The 24,994-nt window shown below is 36.0% G+C and overlaps 1 protein-coding gene across 1 annotated transcript in view; it reads left to right on the plus strand.

The window, feature by feature from the left end:
- The window catches only part of LOC123874214 (hemicentin-2-like), a 233,122-nt gene extending 217,125 nt beyond the window's left edge, over positions 1 to 15,997 (plus strand). Inside the window, exons 4-8 of the mRNA XM_045919458.1 lie at positions 5,060 to 5,270; positions 10,463 to 10,507; positions 11,624 to 11,741; positions 14,061 to 14,248; positions 15,728 to 15,997. Coding sequence (XP_045775414.1) covers positions 5,060 to 5,270; positions 10,463 to 10,507; positions 11,624 to 11,741; positions 14,061 to 14,248; positions 15,728 to 15,837 — 672 coding nt within the window. The 3' untranslated portion in view covers positions 15,838 to 15,997. The remainder of the gene's footprint in view (positions 1 to 5,059; positions 5,271 to 10,462; positions 10,508 to 11,623; positions 11,742 to 14,060; positions 14,249 to 15,727) is intronic.
- Positions 15,998 to 24,994: the final 8,997 nt, after the last annotated feature.

The following is a 24,994-nucleotide window of genomic DNA, read 5'->3' on the forward strand; positions in this document are numbered from 1 at the left end:
TTGGTCTAGTCTCACTAGAGGTCAACAAACGTTGCGTAAATAAGTAGGTACCGCGTGTCAATACTGCGTCGTATGTGGGGCATTAACCCCGAGTTTTACACGCTATACATTGCAGGTTTAAAAAATAAAATCACTAAAACTCCAAGTATAAGACAATTGTATTAGATTGTCTCCACTCAAGGACTTTCCGGCTCCAACGGCCATCGCCTCTACGACAAGCATGGCCTGCCCACTGCCACTCCAGCTTGCTAATAGTTTAGGCTATGTCAGTGACCTTGGTTCTCCTGCGGATCTCCTCATTTCGGATCTTATCCCTCAAGGAAACTCCTAACATAGCCCTCTCCATAGCTCGCTGAGCAACTTTGAATTTGTGGACAAGGCCGTTTGTCAGTGTCCACGTTTCAGCACCATAGGTGAGGACGGAGACGTGACGTTGAGTGGAGACCGCGTTTAAGCAAACGTAGTGTGGGACGCCCTCCAGCACGATGGACCGATGATATTAAGCGGCTGGCGGGAAGTGGCTGGATGAGGAAGGCTGAGGACCGGGTGTGGTGGCGCTCTTTAGGGAAGGCCTATGTCCAGCAGTGGACATCCACAGGCTGATGATGATGATGATGATGATGATTAGATTGTGTTAGGTAGTATAATAATAGTTCTAAGTTTTCGGTATCGTTCTAATCACACCCTGTAGAATGGGTCTCAAGACATGATTCTGCTGGGAAATTGACCAAATTGAATTAGTAATCCAATGAAAACATAAACTAATTTAAACTTATTTATTAACTTCATTTTCAATAACCTCACATAAATTGATCTTGAATAAAATAGAAATGTGTTTTTAATGTTTTTATTCAAAAAGTTTTTTAAGCCTTTTTGAATCGCCACTGATTTTAGCACTGATTCGGAATGCTTTAATTCCTACCCAGAAGAACCAGCAAGAAACTCGTTTTTTTTTTCAAATAGGTACTCAATTTACTTTGAAAATTTTCTTAGTACCTTTTTGTTTGCTTTATTGTGGAGGTGTAATGGCAATCGTTAATTATTTATTGACTAAATCCATGCCAATAGAATACAATAATAAATAGACATTGTTTGAAACTTGAGATAGCTAAGGAATTTGCGTTTATTACTTCGTGAATCTTAATTAACGCCCTCACATCTAGATCTCCATGAGTTAGTATAGGCTCCCCGATGACTCTATATTATACTGAGTATTAATACCCCGATTTACGACGTGGCTTATATTGATTAATGAGGTCATAAAACGGCCGAGATGACCCGTGTAGGACGGTCACTGAGATTAATTTTATCATGTTTTTAGGGTTCCATACCTCAAAAAGAAAAACGGAAACCTTGTAGGATCACTTTGTTGTCTATCTGTCTGTTTGTCTGTCCGTCCGTCCGTCCTTCGTGTCTGTCAAGAAACCTATTGGGTACTTCCCGTTGACCTAGAATCATGAAATTTGGCAGGTAGGTAGGTCTTATAGCACAAGTACAGGAATAAATCTGAAAACCGTGAATTTGTGGTTACATCATTAAAAAAAAATTAAAATGTGTTTCAATTTTCAAAATAAGATAACTATACCAAGAGGGGTGTCATATAATGAAAGGGCTTTACCTGTACATCCTAAAACAGATTTTTATTTATTTTTATATATAATAGTTTTTGATTTATCGTGCAAAATGTTGGAAAAAATACCCGAGTACTGAACCCTCAGTGCGCGAGTCTGACTCGCACTTGGCTGGTTTTTTTCTTGTTTATTATAATAATCTATTTATGATAAAGATAGTGTGAAACATCTAATAATTAAAATTTTCACGACTTTTCTCTCTCATTTATTTATTATCTCATTGCCATATGTTAATGTCATGTATACAAAAATAAAATAACGGCAAAAACAAACAATAAAGTAACAGAAACAACAAAAAATAATAGAAACAGCAAAATTAAAATAACAAAAACAACAAAAGATAAAATAACAAAACAACAGAAAAATAAAATAAGACTAAGTTTAATAAGAATAAGTTTTCAGACTGCAGTTTGTACTGCATTAGGTCTGGTGATTAATACGTAAAAAAATTAGTCTTTTTTGGTGAATTATTATTTAATTTTATATTTAAAAAAAAATATGCAAAATTTGCAAATATGCAATATAGGACAAATCTATTAATTGGATCACCCTTCGTTGCAACCTTGAAAAGGATAAAATTATTGGGAAAATTATTCACGTTCTTACCTACAGGGTGAAGCTTGGAACTAATTTAAAGTTTTTTTTATTCTCATCTTTATCGCCCAAGGAAGTTAGGGATTACAAGTTAAATTGGAATTTAGGACGATGCTGTAAAGTGGGGCTGACCTTGGGCGAAGTTGTTCCTAATTTGGTTAACTGTTATTTATTAACAACGAACCTGTGAAATAGCAGTATTAGAAGTGTACAGTCAGAACATTAATACTGGTTAGTTTTGTTACTTTTTATATTCATTTATAAAGGAGACAAGAAAGTAGTCACAAAAAAATTTACGAATTTATAGGCGGAAAGACACTACCTGCTCGGTACACATAACTCTATAATCTAAGTATAGTACTTCATGTTGAAGTTTCCCAGGTTTAGCTTTAAAGTTACACAGGCTCAAAGATTTACATACAAATCTTTAAACTCATGTAACTCTAAAACTCGATATTTCTACGAAAATCTGGCAAACCATACTTAACTATTAAATTCAAATTCAAATTCAAAATATTTTTATTCAATTAGACTTTTACAAGTTCTTTTGAATTCAGGCTGGCAAGCTTTCTCTGGTAGGTATTGCAAATGTTCATGGGCGGCGGTAATCACTTTACATCAGGTAACCCACCTGCTCGTTTACTCGCTAATTTTATTTAAAAAAAAACCGCAGACACATCTGATAGGTATTAGTTTTAAGAACATGTCTACATTTCATTGTGTTTGATAAGTTTATATTCTTACTAGCTAATGCCCGCGTCATCATCCGCGTGGACTACACAAATTTCAAACATCTATTTTTACCCCTTTAGAGATTAAATTTTCAAAATTCCTTTCTGAGCAGATGTGTACATCATCAATAGCTAACTGCATGCCAAATTTCAGCTCGATTCGCTCAGTAGTTTGAACTGGACGTTGATGATCAGTTAGTTAGTCACCTTTTCTGTTTATATATTTAGATGAGAGCCAAATTACGTTTGTATGGTGCGAGCGACGGAGAGACTGTCGTTAATTGGACTACCACGCGCCGCGAGTCAACGATCCGCATTCTATTTCAATAATTATTACAATTTTATAATTATACTATTTCTGTGAAACGCTACTCCTAATTACGTTTGATCTACACCCAAGTCTATAATTTTCTTTTCTTCAACTCAACTCAAGAGCCGCTTCTGGCGAATATAAATATGATCACACACTGTGTGTATTACTTATTAGTCCGTGGCAAGTTCATGGTGGACATGAATTTATCTATGCTCCGGGGATTACTGTCCTCCGAGGACAAAGTCCCTTGTGGATGCAGGCCCTTAAAGAGATTGCCTTTGATTAAAATATACCAACAATAAGCGTTTATTTAATACCCCAAAACGTAAATTATATTTTTTAATTTAAGGACCCGGGAGAAATTAGTGAACAAATTCGTGCCTTTGTTGGGTTTTTGTTTTTCAACGTAATTAGAGTGAGCCCGCCTAAGCCTGCGTCGTAATTAAGTAAGATGGAGCATCCAGCCTCTTTACAGCCCTTCAAAATAATAAAATTAAGTAACAGATAAGCGGAAGATTTTTTGCTCAAACTCAGCATCCCATTTTGATGATTAAATGCGAACGAGAATATTTTGCCTTCTTACATTATTAGATTTGAAGAAGCAACCGTTTTGCGCATTGTGAAAAATAAACATACTTAGCTATGGGTTGGGGTTTCTTAAAAGCTTTTCCACTGACTTTACCTACTGTAAGCTAAGGTTATGATAGCTATTGGCAATCATTACCATCAGCAAAACCTCGTACAAATGTAAAATTTAACATTTTACGCTAGAATAAAAGAAACCGCAATCAAATCGGTATATTCGTTTGAACACTATACAATGCCACCGACAGATGCTGAATAAAATCCGGCCATGTACGAGTCAGATTTGCGCACCGAGGATTCCGTACTCGGGTATTTTTTCCGACATTTCTCAGAATAAAAAACATGGTTCTCGTAGTGAGTGAAAATGTATACCGGTGATATTTCAGTAGGATAATAATAGGTACAAATCACATAAAGTTAGTAAACCTTCAACGCTACCCAAAATTTGAAACTAAGTATCACACCCAAACATGTCCTTGGCAAATCCCGAAAAAGGGCAGATAATTCATCCCGGACAAAACATTATAATGCATCGCGGGACATGTCAGAGAGCTATTTATTTCCCCGAAATGGGTAGTAGATCCTCCACCATTAATATGGAGGGCAGTGGAGCGGGTCCGGGTATCGAAGCCGGGGAGATCGACGTTGAAAAATGATATTTTATACTGCAGGTGCTGACATAGGTTGGAAAGGGTTATCTGGGGCTATTTAGAACAATTTTTCGGCGTTATATTCGACATGATTTATGCTATACGGTCAGTGTAACACAGTAATATTATTTGGTTCAACCGGTATGGACTTTATAAAACTTTTGGCTTCAACGCTGGCAAAAACTAAGCGTTATTATTATACTACCTAATAACAATCCAATGAAGTAATTGCCTTATTTTGTAGTTTTAGTGATTTAGTATTTTTCGAACCCGCAATGTATAGCGTGCAAATTTGAGTCAATGACTCACCTAGGACGCGGCCTTGACTTCGAGTGGCCTACTTACGCATCGTTCGTTGACCTCTAGCGTCATTCAGATGTTTATTTGCAAAATATTTTGAACTTTTAAAAAATACATGTTTTTTTGTGGTATCCTTATCACACATCGATGCTTATCAGTTATCGTCAGTACTATCACCTGTCTTCGTTTTCGCTAGCGCTCCGGTTAGACCCTGCAAAAGGAAGCCGATGCAGACTAAACGATTTTTTGTCGCAGGTGTCATGGATGAGGAAACGAGACCTGCACATACTGACATCCCACATCTTCACGTACACCGGCGACGCGCGGTTCAGCGTGCTGCACCCCGAGCCGTCGGACGACTGGGACCTCAAGATAGACTACGTGCAGCCGCGGGACGCGGGCGTGTACGAGTGCCAGATCAATACCGAGCCCAAAATCAATATGGCCGTCGTGTTGAGCGTTGAAGGTGATTGATGTTATATTTAAAAAAAAATTATTACTAAGTGTCCTCTATCCGTCCATCGGCAAGTCCAAGGGCAAGTAGCGTGGGACTCTCCCGCGATTCTGCCCATATAACTGAGAAGTTTGGCCTTAGTCTAACATGCTGGCCAAGTGCGGGTTGGCAGACTTCATACACCTTGGAGGATATTGTAGAGAAATCTCATGTGTGCGTGTTTTCTCACGATGTTTTCCTACCAAGTTAAAGCAAAGTGATACTTAATTGCTTAAAACGCACATAACACATTTAAACAAATCGGCCAAATGCGAGTCAGTGGGTTCTGTTCTCGGGTATTTTTCCGACATTTTGCACGATAAATCAAAAACTATTAGGTATGCATAAAAATAAATAAAATTTGTTTTGGAATGTACCGGTAAAGCCCTTTCATATGATACTCAATTTGCTATAGTTATCTTTGACAGTTGAAAATACTGATTATTTGTTCATGAAGACATTTCAATTTTTTTGTGATATATAACCACAAATTCACGGTTTTCGGATTTTTTCCGTTACATGTGTTACCTACCTACCTACCTACCTGCCAAATTTCATGAATCTTGGTCAACGGGAAGTGCCCTATAGGTTTTCTTGACATAATTACACGACAGACGGACAGCCGGACAGACGGAAAGACGGCCAGACAGATAGACAGACAACAAAGAGATTCCATAAGGGTTCCGTTTTTCCTTTTGAGGTACGGAACGCTAAAAATGTTTTTTCCTTAAAAATTCGTACAAATAACTTGTGATTAGGGCAATATGTCTCGACGTACGTAGGCGCGGCTAATGTCGTCACTTTGTATCAGCACATTACACGTGTTGGGCGCCGACGGGGGAGTGGAAGATTACTTTCCTCACATTTCATAAGAGCACTTACGATTTATTATTTTATTTTTGTTTCGTGTCAAGTAGCGCTTGACTGCAAAAAAATATTATTAGGCAATTAGGTCACAAGTGTAAATTAAAAATTTATAACAACCCCGACAAGTGAAGGTTACAGTAACTAGAAAAGTGCTGATAACTTTCAAACGGCTAAACCGATTTTGTTGGATTATAGCTAAGAACACTCTCGATCAAGCCACCTTTCAAAAAAAAAACTAAATTAAAATCGGTTCATTAGTTTAGGAGCTACGATGCCACAGACAGATACACAGATACCCAGATACACACGTCAAACTTATAACACCCCTCTTTTTGGGTCGGGGGTTAAAAATATTATGAAGTTGCGAAATAGAGAGTTAGGTATGCTAAGACTAGGTAGTTAAGAGTTAACTCTTGATGAATAATTGAACAGGACCCAACTTAAGACACCGGTAAAAGTTGATGGTTTTCATAAGTGCTTGCGGTCTCTTCATTAAAATTACTCTCTTTAATTAAGTCAAAATGTGGCACTAAAGTTTTAGCACTGAACTCTTTTAAGGTATTTTAAATTAGTGGAGTTAAAATTAATTGGATATTTTGATAAGAACTGCTTTATAATAAAATTAATCAGATTATAATAATACTAGGGAATTACTCCATGAGATTCTAGATAGTATTAGATATTATTGTTTAGATATTATTGTTTTCATATATTTAAAATACAAATAAGAGTGATTTCCATTCTTTACAAAAATATATGGTGCAAAAAAAATTTTAGAAAATCCCGCAAGAACCCTTCGATTTTCCGGAATAAAGAGTAGTTTGTGTTAAAATTCAGAGTAAGTACCTATCTTTATTCCAAATTTCAGTCAAATCGGTCCAGTTATTGAGACGTGATATTTTGTTATTGTTAAAGTGTTTGTAAACTTTACTAAATAATCCACTATCTGTAAATAATTCTGTTACACAATTCAGTGCCCTGTAGGTAATCCCTTCTTGGAGGCACACGCTTGGCTGGTCGGTAATAAAATACCTTAAGCCAATGTCGAACGCTATTGAGTGTGACTTGATAGAGATATTTAATTTACATTTAAGCTTCGTACAACTGTTCAATGTCTTTTGGGACTGCTTAATTTGGGAATCGTTTGAATAACTCTTCATTTTGGAAATAACTCTCCTTGATTCTTGAGATTGATTAAGATGCTGTTTATTTAATACTAGCAGACCCGCCCCGGCTTTGGACCTTCCTCGGACTTTGGACCTCCCAAAATGATGAGCTTAGATTATTTTTACCACCTTTTTTGACGACTTCCTTGTGTCATGGAGGTCGTCAAAAAGGTGGGGTAAAGACGCGGGTTCTATTCCTAGCAGGAGCAATTTGAGAATTTATATTTTCTAAATTGGCTCTGGTCTGGTCCGGTGGGGGGCTTCGTTACCACCCTACCATCAAAAGCCATGCCGTCAGACGATTTAGCGTTCTGGTACGAAACCGCGTAGAAACCGATCAAATTATAACTTGCTTTGTCGAAGTTGGATACGAAAATTGAAAAAGTTAACCAAACAAAGTAACGTAATCGGTTTTTTATTTTTCCTACAAACTAGGAATGTATTACAAATAACGGATCCAAATATCGTTATTCTAATGTAATAGAGGTCTGGGAGACCGGCGAGGTCGCATGTTTGATTCGAGGACAATTTCAAAAACCCGGTCAAGTGCGCCTCGGGCTCGCACCCGAAGGGTCCCGTACCATCGCACAAGATATAACACTATGTACCTACAGTCAAAGGCCGTAAGTCGTTTACCACCTTAATGATCATATTCGTGTGGCACGGTTATGCACATATGTTAGGTGTGTGTGGCGTGTTTATAGAAAAAGGTCATAAGTGCGACAGGTTTTTGATACAATAGTTGCGCGGAATCGCTAGTCGAATTCTGAGGCCAACCGTACCTAGTACGCGACAGGTCAAGATGGCAATCGTGTCAGGGGCGCTTTCTCGCACTGGGTTGGCATTGGGGGTGTGCGGGGCGTCCCCACCCCGATTGCCATCTCGATCTGTCGCGAACTACCTAATTTTTATTTTTATTTTACTTGGTATGACGGCCATTTTGAATTTTTTTATTATTTGTTGTTTAGCGGCAATATAAATACTACACTCTGTGAAATTTACAATACTCTACCACGGTTCATGAGATAGAACCCGCTGACAGACGGACGGACAGACGGATGGACAGACGGATGTATATAAACCGGCGGACAGCGGAGGCTTATTCGATATCCCTTCGGTGCGGAACCCTAAAAAGGATTGGAGCATTTCGAATAGCCTTCACCTTGAGACGTGACGAAGATACCCTTCTATATACTTATTTAATAAAGAGATCTAGACTGACCTCTGCTCAAAGAGCCTAAGTACTTAATAATATTAAAATGAATACTTAAATAAAATAGAATTTTGTGTACCTAATATGCAAATGATATTTCCGTTATACTCCACACACTTATGACGTCATATAACATGTAAAATAAAAAACGAACAACGATCAACCCAAAGTGTTCGTATGCTAATTTATTTTCAGGCTTCAGTAATTTCTACAAACTTTCCGAACCCTGGCATATTACATGGAAGGTATTTTAGGGAAATTAACATAATATTTTTACCCGAGAATAAATTTAGCGCGATTCGCGAATAAGGTACAATTAGGTTGTATAATATCTTTACGAGAAACTTTGTCAATCAATATCAACCATTCCAAACTTATGCCCACCGCTGGACATAGGTTTCTTATAGGGACTTCCACACGCCATGGTCTTGGCTCCATCCATGGCTTGGAATCCAGTGACTGCCTGGACTCGTTTGACGTCGTCGTCTGGCTGACAATGTAGAAAATATTGGAATTTCAGAAAATTAATAAGCTAATAAAGCAAATAAAGCGCTGTGGGCGAAACCCGATATCAGAAAGCTTATAGTTGCGTATGATATTTTACATTTCGCTGCCGTCCAACATTTTTCAGCATAACAAGCGCTGTAATTGGCTGGAGCAGAATTTGAGAGGCACGCTTGATATATTTCTGGTAGTCGAGCGTGTTCTGATAAATGACTCTCGTATTACAACAAACGAGCAAGATGAAAAACTAGCACGGGAAAGATAAAAAGTACTATACATTTGGCACATGAAATTTTTCATGTTGATTTTTTTCTCATTCGTATTCAATTTAGCGAGAACGGTAAGTATCCAAAGGGCCTGGGCATGCACCATTGTTTTTCGGAGAAATGTGCGTTTTAAGCACTTAAATATCGTTTGCTTCAAAACCTATAGGTATGCCTTAGAGTTCTCCATAATATTCGCAAAGGTGTGTGAAGTATGCCAATCCGCACTAGGTCAGCTTGATAGACTATGGCCTAAACCCTAAACTAACTTACCTACAGATGAAATTTAATAGAATTTACATTTCTTATTGTTTTTATATTGAAAAAAAATGAAAATTGTATTGCACTAAATAAATAAATTACAATAAAATAACGCATACAATCTGAGAAAGGACTGCCCATATTTGATCTAGGTATGTATGTGTCGAATGTCACGTCAAAAGTACGGTTTACCGTACTAATCCATCCTTTTTTTATTTTGAGACAAGTTAGCCCTTAACTGCGATCTCACCTGATGGTAAGTGATGATGCAGTTTAAGATGGAAGTGGGCTGTCTTGGAAGAATAATGACAGTTTCAATAAAAACCCATATCCCTGATCTGTTTCTACACGACATCGTACCGGTACGCTAAATCGTTTGACAGCATGGCTTTGTCGTTAGCGCGGTAATTCAGCCGAAGCCTCCCACCAGACCAGACCAGGTGTCAAAATGTTATATCAAAAGTACAGTGGTACTAAACCGTACTTATAACAGGTCATCGTGGCACATTATGACCCTTCTCATTCTGAGAGGGGTCATAATGTGTTCCGCACCTGCACTCGTGCTCAGTAGTGGGTCGGCAATGGGTTGATCATGATAGAGCAAATATGGCGAGCCCTTTCTCAGGTTGAAATCTAAAGAGCGCACTTAGATTTAAGTTTCAGTTAAAACGAGACAGATTTATGCCAGTGATATAACGCTGTCTCGTTTTGACAGTGTCTTAAGTCTGAGCAAAGTCAAAGTGCACTCTATAGATATAAGCCTTAGGTTATACGCGTAATATTCACTGCAAGCAAATTAGTTAACAATGCATCCTTTGGCGCACAGCCATTAGGGCCATATTCTATTTTGTATTCCTCCCCCTCCCTAAGCTGTTGTCTTGTGAATTCCAGATGAGTCCCTCACTCCCGCGCCCCAGCCGCCGGTCCGATCCTCAGGTACTCTCAATTCCTCTACTACGTTTTGTTTATTCATTAGTCCTCAATTACTAGCTTTATGCTTTTATTCCTTAGCACCCTTTTCGCCTTGATCCCGTAGCGTTTTTGTTTCGACAGGCCTTTTATTTTTAGCTTTGAAAGGTTATCCATGAATCGATCTGATGGCATCTGCGACTGACATTCATTAATAGAAGTTTATTCGTAACACCCTCCAAGCAAACGTCATTTGGTTCCCATTCAAGATTTGTGTGTAAATCTTTGAATCTATATTCTATATAATTCTAGACCAACACAATATGTTTACAGAACTCTGGCAAATAATCATCTTCTTCTAATGCCATCTCCTATCGGAGGTTGGCAATCATTAAAGCTAACTGGGTTCTAAAGTCTTTTTTTTTTACGAAAGAACAAGCCATGTTAATCACATTCTCCATTCCCTCCAAATAAGCGTAAAGCTTGTGCTAGGTACGACAATAGTGTTAAGGGGTGGGATTTGAACCGCTGGCCTTTCGAATTTTACTCCATTTTCCTTTGACTACTGAGCTATTGAACCGTTCATGATGAAAAAAATTGAAATACAATTTAGCTATTTTATTTTGTCTGCCTTTTCAATGAAACACAAGATCAATAATATTGTTTTTTTTTTGTTTTATTCATTAAAGGCACCTGTTTGACCACAATCACTCTGATAGAAAATTATAATAATGATAGGCCTAAGATGGGACGTGTCTAGTACATAATTTTTTTAATGTTTTACCCATATTTTTTGCATTCTTGGGTTTTTATTAGCTGGCATTAATTACACTAGTGTCGTCATCATGCATGTTAAAAACATACGCCTGGTATTGATATAATCTAGATTCTAGAATATTGGCAAGGTAGAAAACACATCGGAAGTAGTCACTTCCTCCATAGATTGGATAAAATCCAAGAACGTGCGTTATATGAATTGAAGAGTCTCACCTGTGTAAAGCATGCCTCAAAGTTCAAATGTAGACAGAATTGTACGTTTGAATCTTGAGACTTCACGGTTGACTAGTCTATAAAAGTCGGATGATTCGGGAGGGATTTGTGTTCTATTTCAAAAGAGTGAAGGTTTGTTTTCGCTTGTTACAGCGGCGGCTGCAACTATATGGGGCTCGCAGGATGTGTACGTGAAGAAAGGCAGCACGATATCTCTGACGTGCTCAGTGAATGTTCACTCGTCACCGCCTTCGAGTGCTTCTGTTTTATGGTAAGTTCGAGCTTTCAATTTGTGACTGGATCCAACTTTCGAAGCTCTCATAGGTATTCTGGAATTGAATGCTTGAAGCATGAAATGTAATGAAAATTGTGTTAATTTTACAATTTTGAGTTGTAAGCAACTTATGGGACTGCCAATTCGCAATTGGCCAGACTGTAGTCCAACGCTTCTCATTCTGAGAGCAGGCCCGTGCTCAGTAGTGAGCCAGCAATGGGTTGATGATAATGAAGAGACGAATGATACTTAGTAGTAAAACTCTGAAAAGTTAGAGATGCCCGAGATTGAACCCCAGACCTTCCGAACAGGAGACCGAAATTTTAACCACTAGGCTATAACTTTTAATATAGTTATAGAATAGAATAGAATATATTTTTAATTAAGTAAACTTTTACAAGAGCTTTTGAATCGTCAAAATAATTTACTACTAACTTATGATTAGCTCGGGGTCTAATCTTCAAAGACTGTTATTTGAAATATGTATTGGTTAACGCTTTGGTTAACGCTATTTCATTAAACCCGAGTATTCGATCAAAGTATTCGAGGTACTTTGCGTTGTTGATAACGCCACAGCAATATTGAGTCACTCTATATAAAACAATATCCAATCTCCAACTAGATAAGCAGGTTTTTACAAAGCAATCTCCAGGAAGCGCCCGCTTTGATCCTCGTTTTCAATGGAGAACATTTTGTGACCTTAAATTCGGTACACATAAAAGACGGAAGTCAAATATTATAAATTGAATTTGCTGTTTTCGCAGCTTTCTCCTATTTTTCTTTTGATTAAATTCGATGTGAATCAAGACGATGTGGGGCAGGATCCCAGAACCGCCAGACCTTACTTATTTTCTGAAAAACTAAAATGTGTGGGATAGAGTAGTGTTAGTGACTATTAACTTACGCATATAATATGCTAGCTTGTACCGACAGCTAATTCATAGGTCATCAGCTGGCAAAGCTAAATTAACTTAAAAATATTACTCGCTTTAAAGCTTGAGTGTTTATTTTTGTATGTATGTGCCTCCCCGGCCGCAGTGGTATCCATGAGGATTTCCCCACAAAAAAAAAGGTTACGTTAGTCACACATTTTGTTTCTCAGAAAATAAGTAAGGTCTGGCGATCCTGGGACCTTGCTTTTTTTGATTAAATTCGATGTGAATCAAGACAGCGTTACTTTCCCAGGAGATTGACCCGAGATAGATTACTCGAAGCCAATTTGTATTTATAAAGCGTTATGGAAGTTCACGACAAGCTTGCTACAAATCCCTTTAGGAAAATATTAATATTTGAGTTGAATACACTTTCTAATATTTATTAACCCCCGACCCAAAAGGAGGGGTGTTATAAGTTTGACGTGTGTATCTGTGTATCTGTCTGTGGCATCGTAGCTCCTAAATTAATGAACCGATTTAATTTAGTTTTTTTGTTGTTTGAAAGGTGGCTTGATCGAGAGTGTTCTTACTTCTTAGCTATAATCCAAGAAAATCGGTTCAGCCGTTTGAAAGTTATTAGCTCTTTTCTAGGCCTTCACTTGTCGGGGGTGTTATAGATTTTTAATTTACAATTGTCATCATCAGATTAAAGTTTGATTGAACATTTAGAAATATTAAATTTTTTGTGAATTCTTATTCCTTTGAGGACTAAGTTTTATAAAATTATTATAAAATTTATAATCTTTACTTCTTAATTTTTATTTCAATTTTATATTTCTGAAAATTGTTTTCAGTTTTCATCCTATTTGTTTTTTTTTTTTAATTTTAATATTTCTCGCTATTCTAAGTCGAACTATTTTTGAATTAATTTTAATTACTATTGTTATTGTTCTTATCCTTAGTTTCATTTAATTCTTTTGAAGTTTTAATTCTTTTCTTCTACCTCTATTTTATATTGAGCCATTGTTAAATAGTGACATTTTTTTTAAATCAAAAATGCGCTGCATTTATTAAATCAGTCAATTTATAAGATTATGTCACACATAATATGATGTTTCTAATTAATTATCCTAAGGATAAGGTTTTTAGGGTCCCGTACCTCAAAAGGAAAAACGGAACCCTTATAGGATCACTTTGTTGTCTATCTGTCTGTCTGTCTATGGAAAACATCGTGAGGAAACCTACACACCGCAGAGTCCTCCATAATGTATTCAAATGTGTGTGAAGTCTGCTAATTCGTACTTGACCAGCGTAGTAGACTATGGCCAACCCCGTTCTCATTCTGAGAGGAGACCCGTGCTCTGTAGTGAGCCGGCGGTTTGATCATGACTATGTTTTAGGATTGTGTCTTGTAAATGAAATAAATGCTTTTGCCCATCAGGTACCACGGCAGTGCAGTGGTAGACTTCGACTCTCCTCGGGGAGGCATCAGCCTCGAGACGGAGAAGACGGAAGGCGGCACCACCAGCAAGCTGCTGGTCACCAAGGCCGCGCTGACTGACTCCGGGAACTACACCTGCGTTCCCAACAACGCGCATCCTGCATCTGTCTCCGTTCATGTGTTAAACGGTATGAGGTTTATTCAAATTATAGGCAATGGCTTCATAATCTTTTTGTTTCTCTTATATCCTTATTTGATCACCAAAATATCTATTCAAATTCAAATTCAAATTCAAAATGTTTTTATTCAATTAGACTTTTACAAGTTCTTTCGAATCGTCAAAAGCATCTACCACTGGTTCGGAATGCCTATTGTATAGAAGGAGGCGTTACATTCTGGAAGTCCATGATATACAAAGAATCAAAAGCTTAATTTGCTACAATCCGCTGAAAAAGGCAAATAAATCTGTAGGGAACAACATGCAGCATGTGACATGTACTATTTGGTTTTATTTGGTTATCCTGCTCCTTTAGTAGTGGGAGGGCGGGCAGTAAATATCGCATGTTGTGTGTGATACGATACATTTGTCTGTTTCGGCGGATTATAAAAAATTAAGCTTGTGGTTCCTTGCATATTATGGAGTTCCGCAAAAGTAATAATTTATAGCAACTTAAAGCTACACTTTAGTACTGTGTATGTATGTATGTATGGCCATTCTGATGGAAACTAATGTAGTAGATTTTGTTGTAAACGGGAAACTGCTTCGTGCAAATTCGCCGTTTCCTAAATTTTAATAATGAACTCATACACGTGCATACTGCTTGTATACTGTTTAAACGCGCAAAGCACCTCAGGCAGTTAACGCTTGCATTACACTTCACGTTTCTCTTCAATTTGTATCAAATTACTGCATAATACAACTACAGTGAACTATTGTTGAATACAAAACAATGTGGTGAGGTTTGCACCTCTTTGTGAACTTAGTTCGTACTTGTACACAACTTTAGCGTTAGACTTTAATAGTAGCTCTTACAAATTCTCTATTGTTTTATGTTCTACTTCACTTTTGAGATATTTGGCATCTACAATATTTCAGGTTTTTTGAGATGTATTGTTCTCAGTTGTAGATGTTTCGATTTTAAAACTTAAAAAAAGCTTACTTTTGTCAAGTTAACAAGCTTGTTTTTAGGGTTCCGTACCCAAAGTGAAAAACGGAGCCCTATTAATGTCACTCAGCTGCCTGTCTGTCCGTCCGTCTGTCTGTGCGAAACATGTCATAGGTCTCTAGCTCTTAGAGTAAATAGGTTGCAATTCTGAAATTTTGATATTTAGTTACGTTGACCCCAAATCAAATATTGATAATTGACTTTTTGACTATTTTTGTTACGGGGGCTATCTCAAAAACTGAACTAGTTAAGAATATGAAATTTCATTATACATATTATGTACCATATACTGTATTTACAACATAACAAGAAATACAGGAAACAACGATTTATAAAATAGTTTATAAGCAGTGACAAAACAAAAGAAGATTTTTTTGGGTTTTTCTTTCACGGTTCAAAAGAAATGATATTTCACACATCCAAAATATGATGCTCATAATTAACTACGGAACCCTAAAAATGCGAGGCCTGGCTCTATTCCATCACCAAGCTTGTTTCCAGGAGAGCACCCAGCGGCGATGCAGACCAGCAACCGCGCGTCCTCGTACCTCACCTCCCAGCTGAGCTGCGCGGCGCTCACCTACCTCCTGTCGTCCATGGCCTGCAGATGATCGCCCTGAGCCGCGCGACTGTTGATACCATAAGTTCTTGTATAAGTCTGTTAAAGTTAGCCGTTAACATTCGCTCTATTCATCCTCATTGATGACAGTTCTTCGGGTCATATTGCGATTGAATTTACTACCTTTGTTATTTTATTTTTTAAGTATAAAGTTAAACAACACTAAAACCGATGAAATGTATAAAATTGTTTTACTGTCCCTGCGTGTATTTGTATTTATGAACTCAGATTTTTTTCCTCTTTCATTTGATATGCCACTCGATACAATAGCAAAACTAGACTGCTAAATCATAACCCTTCCTTTTGGCTTTACCGTAGTCGGGTAAAAGCTGCCTGCTTGAGATATGAACAACACAGTTTTCTTATTCTTTCTTTTTACATACATACGCAAGTGAGCCCATGATTGCGATCTCGCCTGATGGTAAGTGATGATGCAGTCTAAGATGGAAGCGACCTAAGCTTGCTGCGAGCCGGAGTTTGTTTTGTTTGTTGATCCAACACATATTAAACACAGTTTACATTTACAGAAAGTTTATTGCGTCTTAAAATCTAACAGCGTTTAAAAAGCCAACGTTTTCCTATTCTATCTTGTGACAGGAGAGCTTTTGCAAAACACTTTTCAAAGTTAATTTTGATCTCGATATGACCAGAGAACAGCATTTATAGTAAAAACATTAAAAATTCCATTCATGATAAGCATAACTACTTTTCAGAAATATTATTTTATTTATTTTGTAATTTTGTCCCCTGTGGCATACATACAGAGATTATCTGAGTTGCAGTCACAAATTAAATTCCCAAATTACCCCTGCCAGGAATTATTGAACCCGGGAACCCCACCCCGATAGCCATCTCGACCTGTCGTGTACTATTGAGGTGCAAATCATTTTCCCTCGCGATCTTGACGAACATTAATTGAAGACCGTCGGAGCTTAAGATTTTAACGATGCAGACTTTTCGGAGTTAATTTAGTGTACATCTATTCAAATACTCACCTTGAACTGTTTCTGTATTACAAAAAAAAATGTATATCCTAAAGCAGTTAGTTACATTAATGACGAGTCATTTTGATTTCAAAGAATTTCAAAATATCATCGAAGTTTTGAATAATTTCATACTTTTTCATTTATCGGTGAACACCTAAATAATTGATGAATCAGTTGTGAATAACTTAGAATCAGATGAAATTTATTGTTCAAAATGATGAAATTGATTATTTAAAATAGTGAAATTTATTATTTAAAGTTACTTACGTAACGAATTTTATTCTAGTCTATAGTTAATAACATTCCGAACAAGTAATTCCAGTCATGGTATTAAAATGTGATTTTATTACCAATAATATTATTATGATTTACAATGTTTTTGTAAAATAAATAATGAATTTTTAATAACAAAATATTATTACTACCTATACCCCGCAGATTACGAACTTCAGATCGGCCAAACCTAATATGATTAGGTAGTTACTTTAGGTAAATCATACATGGTTTACGTATTCTTCTACGTATAGCGGACTATGTGGTTTACGTATTCTTTTACGCATAGCGAATATCTTTACGCAACTCGCTCTGTAGTTTTATTGAACCCACATATACGCGTTATGCCTTTTTATAACGTGTTGTTATTAACAAATCATAAGCAAAGTGTCCACTGGCAAGTTTCCTTGCATAAGTTATCCAATATAATTGTCAATTTCTGCAAGTTTTCTGCATTAAAATGTAATTTCCGCAATAAGATTTCTTTCCACTATACGAGTGACTCACCAGAGCTAACTTCTGCAATTTATATTGGCAGTGGATGTTTGGCAATAGAAATGGTTTTAGGTCAAAGCACACACAATACTTTTACAAGCAGCGACTAACGATCTTACGACTTCATTTCCGTTACACTTTTGCTTAAAATGTAATCAATCAATTGAAATAACTGAAAACGTTTTTGATACTGCATTTTGTTTTGGGGATTTTGTTGAACGTCATATCAAAACGATAAATGCCAGAGTCGTACTAAATTGTAGAAAGTATAGTGCGTACTTTGTCGTAATCAAAAATGTATTTTGACGGGCGTAGCCTAATTTTTTTGGTACAGAAAACATGTTAAAAGTTGGCACAGCAACCCTACTTAAGTTGTAGTACAGTCAATTTGACATATTTCTACTCGAGTCTTTGGTATATTATCGATTTAAATCTGCGAGATAGCGTAATGGGGTCGATTGTGCTCTGACTGGTCGTTTAGTCTTTAGTCTGCGAGGGTGGTACAATTTGTTATTTAGGGTGATCGACCACCGCGATATTTTGCAACGACAGAGTAGCGATACAGCTTCGAAAACGTCGCAATGTGTCGTTAGCCCGTATAACTTTGCTCCCTATTCTGTATCGTGTGTGTTGCGCTTAAGGCACTTTGACTTTGCTTAGACTTAAGACACCGTTAAAACGAGACAGTGTTATACCGCTGGCATACATCTGTCTCGCTTTTCTTGAAACTTAAGTCTAAGCAAAGTAGACTTCAACCTCAGAATCGCGTTCAAGATCTGCGCAGCTGTGTCGCTACAAAAAGTCGCCCGTCGTGGTCGATGAACCTTAGCCGTTTATGTTAATTATCGAGTAAACTCTGTAAATTGCCAGTTTTGTAAATAAGCAAAAGACGGGACGGGACATACATACGTAATTTGTAGAATAATGATAAAGTTTATATCACGAAGCGTTGTAAATACTTTGAATTGTTGTAAATAAATATTATAAATTAATAATGAGTTTACGATAATGTAGTCATTCTCACCAATCGGATGGGTGATAAGTTGTTTTTATTTTGTTCCTAGAACAATTTATTGTTAGATAATAAATAATTAATTAATATCATTCTTCTTACATGTAAGTACCTGTGTAAAAATCTGCTTTTTTTTAAATTGAACATGCAACACTAATTAATAAATATAAACATATTTTGATGTTTTTCTCTAAACTAAATTTAGAGTATCTGCATCTTTTTCTTTTTCATATTGCTAATAAAGGATAGAAGATGAATTAAATAAATAAATTAAAGACTAAATAATGCATTCTACAATACAATAGGCTCACGACTGGCATCTAAAGTCAAAAGGTTTAACAGTTCTAAATTAAATTTGAAACTGTTAGGTATATACTGTCTGTCCTTTTAAAATTACATTAGTTAGAAAAAAATGCAAATACTCGAAAATTTAGCTATAATCAGAATCAGTACCAATATTTTATTATTTCCCCTAAAACTTGTTTGTTTATCTGTGTATTCTCAGTAAATTTAAGACATCTTTAAGTAAAGTTCAGTAAAACTTTGCTCGCGACTAACATTTAACTTCCCTTCAGTAAATAAAATACGTTATAGCTATTTACTGAAGGCCATTATAATGAGGCTTACATGTAAGAAGAAAAAAAGTTAGCTCACACGCACTTGTCGTAATGTGCGCTGAACGTAAGACCTCTTTTCATTAAAAACATAAAAAAATGAAAATTATATGAATAGTAAAATTGAGTGATTGATTGAAAATTGGTGTTAATCTTTTTTTTTTAGTTAAAATATTCACACAGACTCTAAATATACTATGTCTAGACCCTTTGTTGAGGGAAAGTCCTAATATACTCTATTTCATTTCATTTCATTTATTTGCATAGATTGAGGAGTACAATAGATGTTATGCTTACGTGTTTTTTTTTACGCGTTTTACACTTGCTTAGATCTTCGCTACATTTCACGCTTCAGTCCAACCAGGGTATCCAGGGTGTCAGTCAATAACAATGGATTCTGAAGTAGAAACTGTTCGTCTATTTCATACGAGCTACGCTCCTACAATTGTGGCAAAAGACGTGCATATACGCGCTTACAAAAACGAACTTATATATGCGCAAAGTAAACGCTAATCTGAAACCGCTCTTATTTTAAATATCATCAAGTGAAATCAAAATCTTCTACGAAACTCTTAAAAACAGAAAGAAGTTGTAGCTATATCTAGTACTTTACCTAGGCTACTAAAAATCTGGACTTACGGGCGCACCCCGTAGGTATATTAAAATACTAAAAACAGCTCCCATTTGCTCAACGAAAAATCTTTTTCAAAGAACACTAACCACTTCATTATGAGAACTACAAATTATGAAATCCGGGAATACAGTGGAAAAGAGAGTTTGTACAACGAAAATTGTAAAATTACTTCATATCCTCAGGAAATGAAAAACAAAGATGGCCGCCACGGCGAATAATGTAAAGAGATTCTTTAGCAAAATGGTAAAAAATTACTATAAAGAGAATATAAAAGTTTGTTTAAATAATATTTGCGTAGGTTGAGTTGAATATTTACATGTGGAATAATTTCACATAATTAGGCGCTAGAGGTTGTTGAAGGCAAAACCGTTTGTGAAATTCCCGAAATTAGAATAATTTCGTAACTTATCTGTTCTACCATGGACTTAAAATAACTAGATGCCACATATTTTTTATTTTTATTCATTGTAGGCAAGCGCTTGATCGTACACACACCTGATGGAAAGTGATGATGTGGCCTAAGATGGGACGCGTTTACCTAGAAGATGCCTACTCTGATTTTAAAGATACCCGGATTGTAATTGGTGGGAAACACAGATCGCGGAAGAGTATTCCAAAAATCCAAACCTTAGCCATGCGTATGCGGAATGATGACGCAAAACGTTTCGTGTGTGTATTTCGTGCAATAAACCAACCATTTTTTTCCTATGATGATGTCACGCGAGTCATTAGTGATGATGATAACGCGCAATCACTAGTTTCAATTTCCACGCATCAGTGAGCCAACAGACTTCGACAGGGGAAAGAATTGATTGTTTGTATTTAGAAAGAGGAAAGATGGTAGATGGATAAATAATTTATGGCACACGATATAGAGAATACGTGAAATATAGTTAGCTAAAAACGACGTAATATTTTCTGATAGTATTATTTTATTTATGACGTTCAAAAAGTGTACATTTGTACCTACTTTGAATAAAACATTTGAATTTGAATTTGAATTTACAAAGGTGGATGTATTCCTTACAGAGCCAACTTACCATCTTTTGGTGAGAATAGTATAGTGTTGAGAAAGGAATGAAAATGAAATAGGCGCTTGGCTCTTTCGGATACAAACATCCTTCGGGCATCTACCTATCTAGTTTCTCTAAGTTCGTGGTGCTTACCTTTGCCCTTTATCCAAATATACTTTTACAAAGTGATCTCAAATGAATCTAACACTGATTTGAAATAAAATATGAGAGTTAATTTAATTTTAATTTAGTTAATTATGTTTAATTATTTAGATAGAAACGAAATAATGAAAATGGGTCTTAATTACTGTATTTGTATTTTTAGGAAATAACGACAAATAAAATAAATAAATTAAAAAATCTATCGACTGTTTTCTATAAAATATAAATTATATTCTTAATCTCTTCTGTTATTTCGCTCTTGTTGCCTTAATTCACACCATGTGGTGGGTATATAAAATCTGCTATTTTATTGGTACAGCTTATTTAATTTTACTTCCAAATTTATTTATTTTCATTTGACTTTGATTTTAATGTAAATTTTTCTCTCACAAGGAAATACATTATACTCTTTAACAGACGTTCACTGCTGCTAAAGAGCACGTGAGCAAGAAAACTCACATCGAAAGTGAAAAATTATCTAGTTAGACTACGATTGCAAACGATTGTAAGTGCGAAAATTGAAAAATCACTTCCTCTGAAAAATCGCCTGTAAAATCACTACGAATATAAATAATAATTTCAACAATTCATGATGAATCTTTAGAAGTAGCAATAAGATCCATCGCTACACGGCATGTGAATTAAGTTGACATGAGCAATGCAACTGTTAAAATTTCTATTTCCATAAATTCTTGTAAAGTAGGTTAAAAACTGAAATATTACTATAGCACAGTAGAGAATTATACCTAGCTATGTTCCTTGGTAACGCGTAGGATGTTATGAATTGGGGCGATATCTCACTGGGATGCTGTGGTGACGACGCCTACGTAACATCTTTTTGGCGTCTAGACGTTCATCGCAAGAAACAACTAGCTTCTATTATCCTGCAATGCAAAAATCTGTAAATTTGTATATTCTAACCAATATCATACTAAAAAACTTACACTGAAATTATTCATTCATTCACTGAAAATGTTACCCACATTTCACGTTCCCATTTCCAAATATGAATGAAATTATTATTTGCTTGAAATACAGCACAAATATAATATTTTACAATATTGATTATTAGGTCCCAATATTAGAACTAATAGAAAAAATTATTAGGACATAAAAATCGCTCTTGTATAATCTTGTCAACTGACATGAAAACTATTTATATACTATTAACTTTATACTAAAAGAAGTGCGGCTTTTAATTTACATTTGATGTCTTGTTTCCAATTCTTTAGCCCATCCGATGCTCTCAACGAGTGCTGACGGCTTCAGATGCACTTGCAACATAAAAAAAATAATGACGCAGGCTAGTGATTTCTCTAAATTACATTCCAATAATATACAAAGTATGGTGACGCTACCAACAGCGTTACCAAGGCATCCCAGTGAGATATGGCCCTTAATGTAATTTGGATTATTTGTAAAACTGTACGTCTTTTTTAATAATGGATTGTAAATGTCCCCTTAAGAGTCCGTTTTGTTGATTTTCCTTTTTGTATTTTGTAAATAAATTGTAAACGAAAGAAAGTGGGGTATTATTAAATAAACATTAAAAAAATAAGGCGCTGTTTTATTTGAAACACTCCATTTCATTGTAAAACTACAACCACATATGTTGTAAAACATATGATAGGTAGATACGTATAAGGTTATTACAAACTCGCGATGATGGTAAACCTCAGGTCGTTTGTAATAACCTACTTACCGCCCTCGTAATATGTTCGTATCGTAATATAGCTTTATGTAAAAATCATATGAAACACACATCATACAAATATATTTAACTATATGAGGCCCGCGACTTCGTCCGTGTGGGTTTAGGTTTTTTAAAATCCCGTGGGAACTCTTTGCTGTTCAGGTTATAAAGTTACCTAGGTATGACAATTTCTGGGACGCAAGCTACCTTTGAACCTTTCATAATTAATCGTTAAGCGGACGGGTCTTTAAGAATCCCGTTAGAACTCTTTGATTTTTCGGGATAAAAAGTAGCCCATGTCCCTCCCCAGGACGTAACCAAACATTAAAATCGGTTTAACTGTTGGGCTGTGAAAAGCTAACAGACAGACAGACAGACACACTTTCGCATTTATAATATTAAGTATGGATTTTTTAAAAGTTTGGATTACGTTTGTACAAGCAAAAACATCAAAACCTATTACAATGATTGAGAGAGCTAAAATGTCGAAAATCTCATTGCCTCGTTTAGCAACACGGCTATAAACATGAAAGTATTCTCAGCTAACGACCTTTCAGATCTGTAGTCAGAAGGCTTATCTTTCGCAAGCCATCTCTCATCAAAACAATTTTCGCTGAAAACGCGACATCATCCCAGAAATCTCGCTTTCCGTAGATTATTATTTGCCTTTAGATACGTCCATTCATGATTTCGCTTTTATTATTTTTAGATTTTGCTGGCAGGTAGGTATACAAAACATTCGTTGAAAACAAAGATTCTGAGAAACAACTAAAACCATTATTTGGTAGTTTTTTGTAAGAAAAAATAAATTTGCCATATTTGACGTGTCTAATTAGCGATTATTAAAAAAAACCTACTTATATTATAAACGCGAAAGTTTGTAAGTATGTATGGATGTTTGTTTCTCTTTCACGCAAATACTAATAGACGGATTTGGCTGATAGATTATACCTTGGATTAACACATAGGCTACTTTTTATCATTGAAAATTAAAGAGTTCCCACGGGATTTTTAAAAACCTACATCCACGTGAACGAAGCCGCGAGTGTCAGCTAGAAAATTATAAATTCTCAAGCTGACTCTGCCGGAAATCGAACCTAGAACCACCATCTTAAAAGACAGCACTCACCACTGCGTCAATGAGGTCGTCGCTAAGTATATCAAAGGTTTGATTCTACACGTTCAAGTTTTTTTTACATAAAATAGAACAACTTGAGTAGGTTATCATAAAAGTCAGGTTATCATATCACTTAACCATCATCAACCGATCGCTGGCCCACTACTGAGCATTGGTCTCTTCAGAATTAGTAGGGCATGGTCTGCAATTTTGAAAACATTATGAAAAATTCTCAGACATGCTGCATGCTGCAGGTTTCTTCACGATGTATTCGTGTGCGCCCAAGATCGCCTGAACTCCCCTTATTTCTAGAGGAAGCCGACGACACGGTAAGAAAATAGAAATTAATAATCTAATCTAAGGGAGAAATTAGATTAGATTAGATTATTTATTATTAATTATTATTAATCGTAATTATTTATTGCAAAATAAATTGAATTTACAATAGGGTAGGGTAGCCCAATTACAATCTTGGCGCGCAATTTTTTCAGTAAGTAATAGGTACATTTTAATCTTACATAGATATTTTAAAACACGAAAAAAAAATTATAAAAAAATTGATGTCAAAGAAGGAAGGTTTACTACGTACTTAGTACCTAGTCTTCAACTTTTTCAAATAACTACGAGTAGGTTTAAGCAACACCCGATTCTTAACAAAGTTTCACTTGAAGGAACACCCTTCTCAAGGATTTACGGTAAAATATGATTTCCAAAAATAGCGCCGCGAGCAGAAATCTGCTTAGGCATCGCTTTTGTAAATACAAGTGATTATGTTTAAATCGGAGTGATTCGTTTTAAGCTTTTCTTTTAGGGTTCCGTAGAACATTGAAAGAAAATGAACGATTTTTTTTAAATTCATTATAGACACACGCTTGACCATCATCACACTTGGTGGAAAGTGATGAAAAGAGTGAATAGGCACTAAACGCATCTCATCTTAGGTCACATCATCACTCCTCGGTTGACCAAAATACCAGCTATAATCCTGGTGTCTTTATAACTAAAGACACCAGGATTATAACTGGTATTTTGGTCAACCGAGGACTACTCAGTCCTCGGTTTACTACTTTACTACTTACTTCTATACTAGATTATAGAAGAATCTATATTGTAGAAGGGTAAGCTGACTGACAGACTGATCTATCCACGC

This window comes from Maniola jurtina, chromosome 18 (genome assembly GCF_905333055.1).
Source record: "Maniola jurtina chromosome 18, ilManJurt1.1, whole genome shotgun sequence".
NCBI classification, from domain to species: Eukaryota; Metazoa; Arthropoda; class Insecta; order Lepidoptera; family Nymphalidae; genus Maniola; species Maniola jurtina.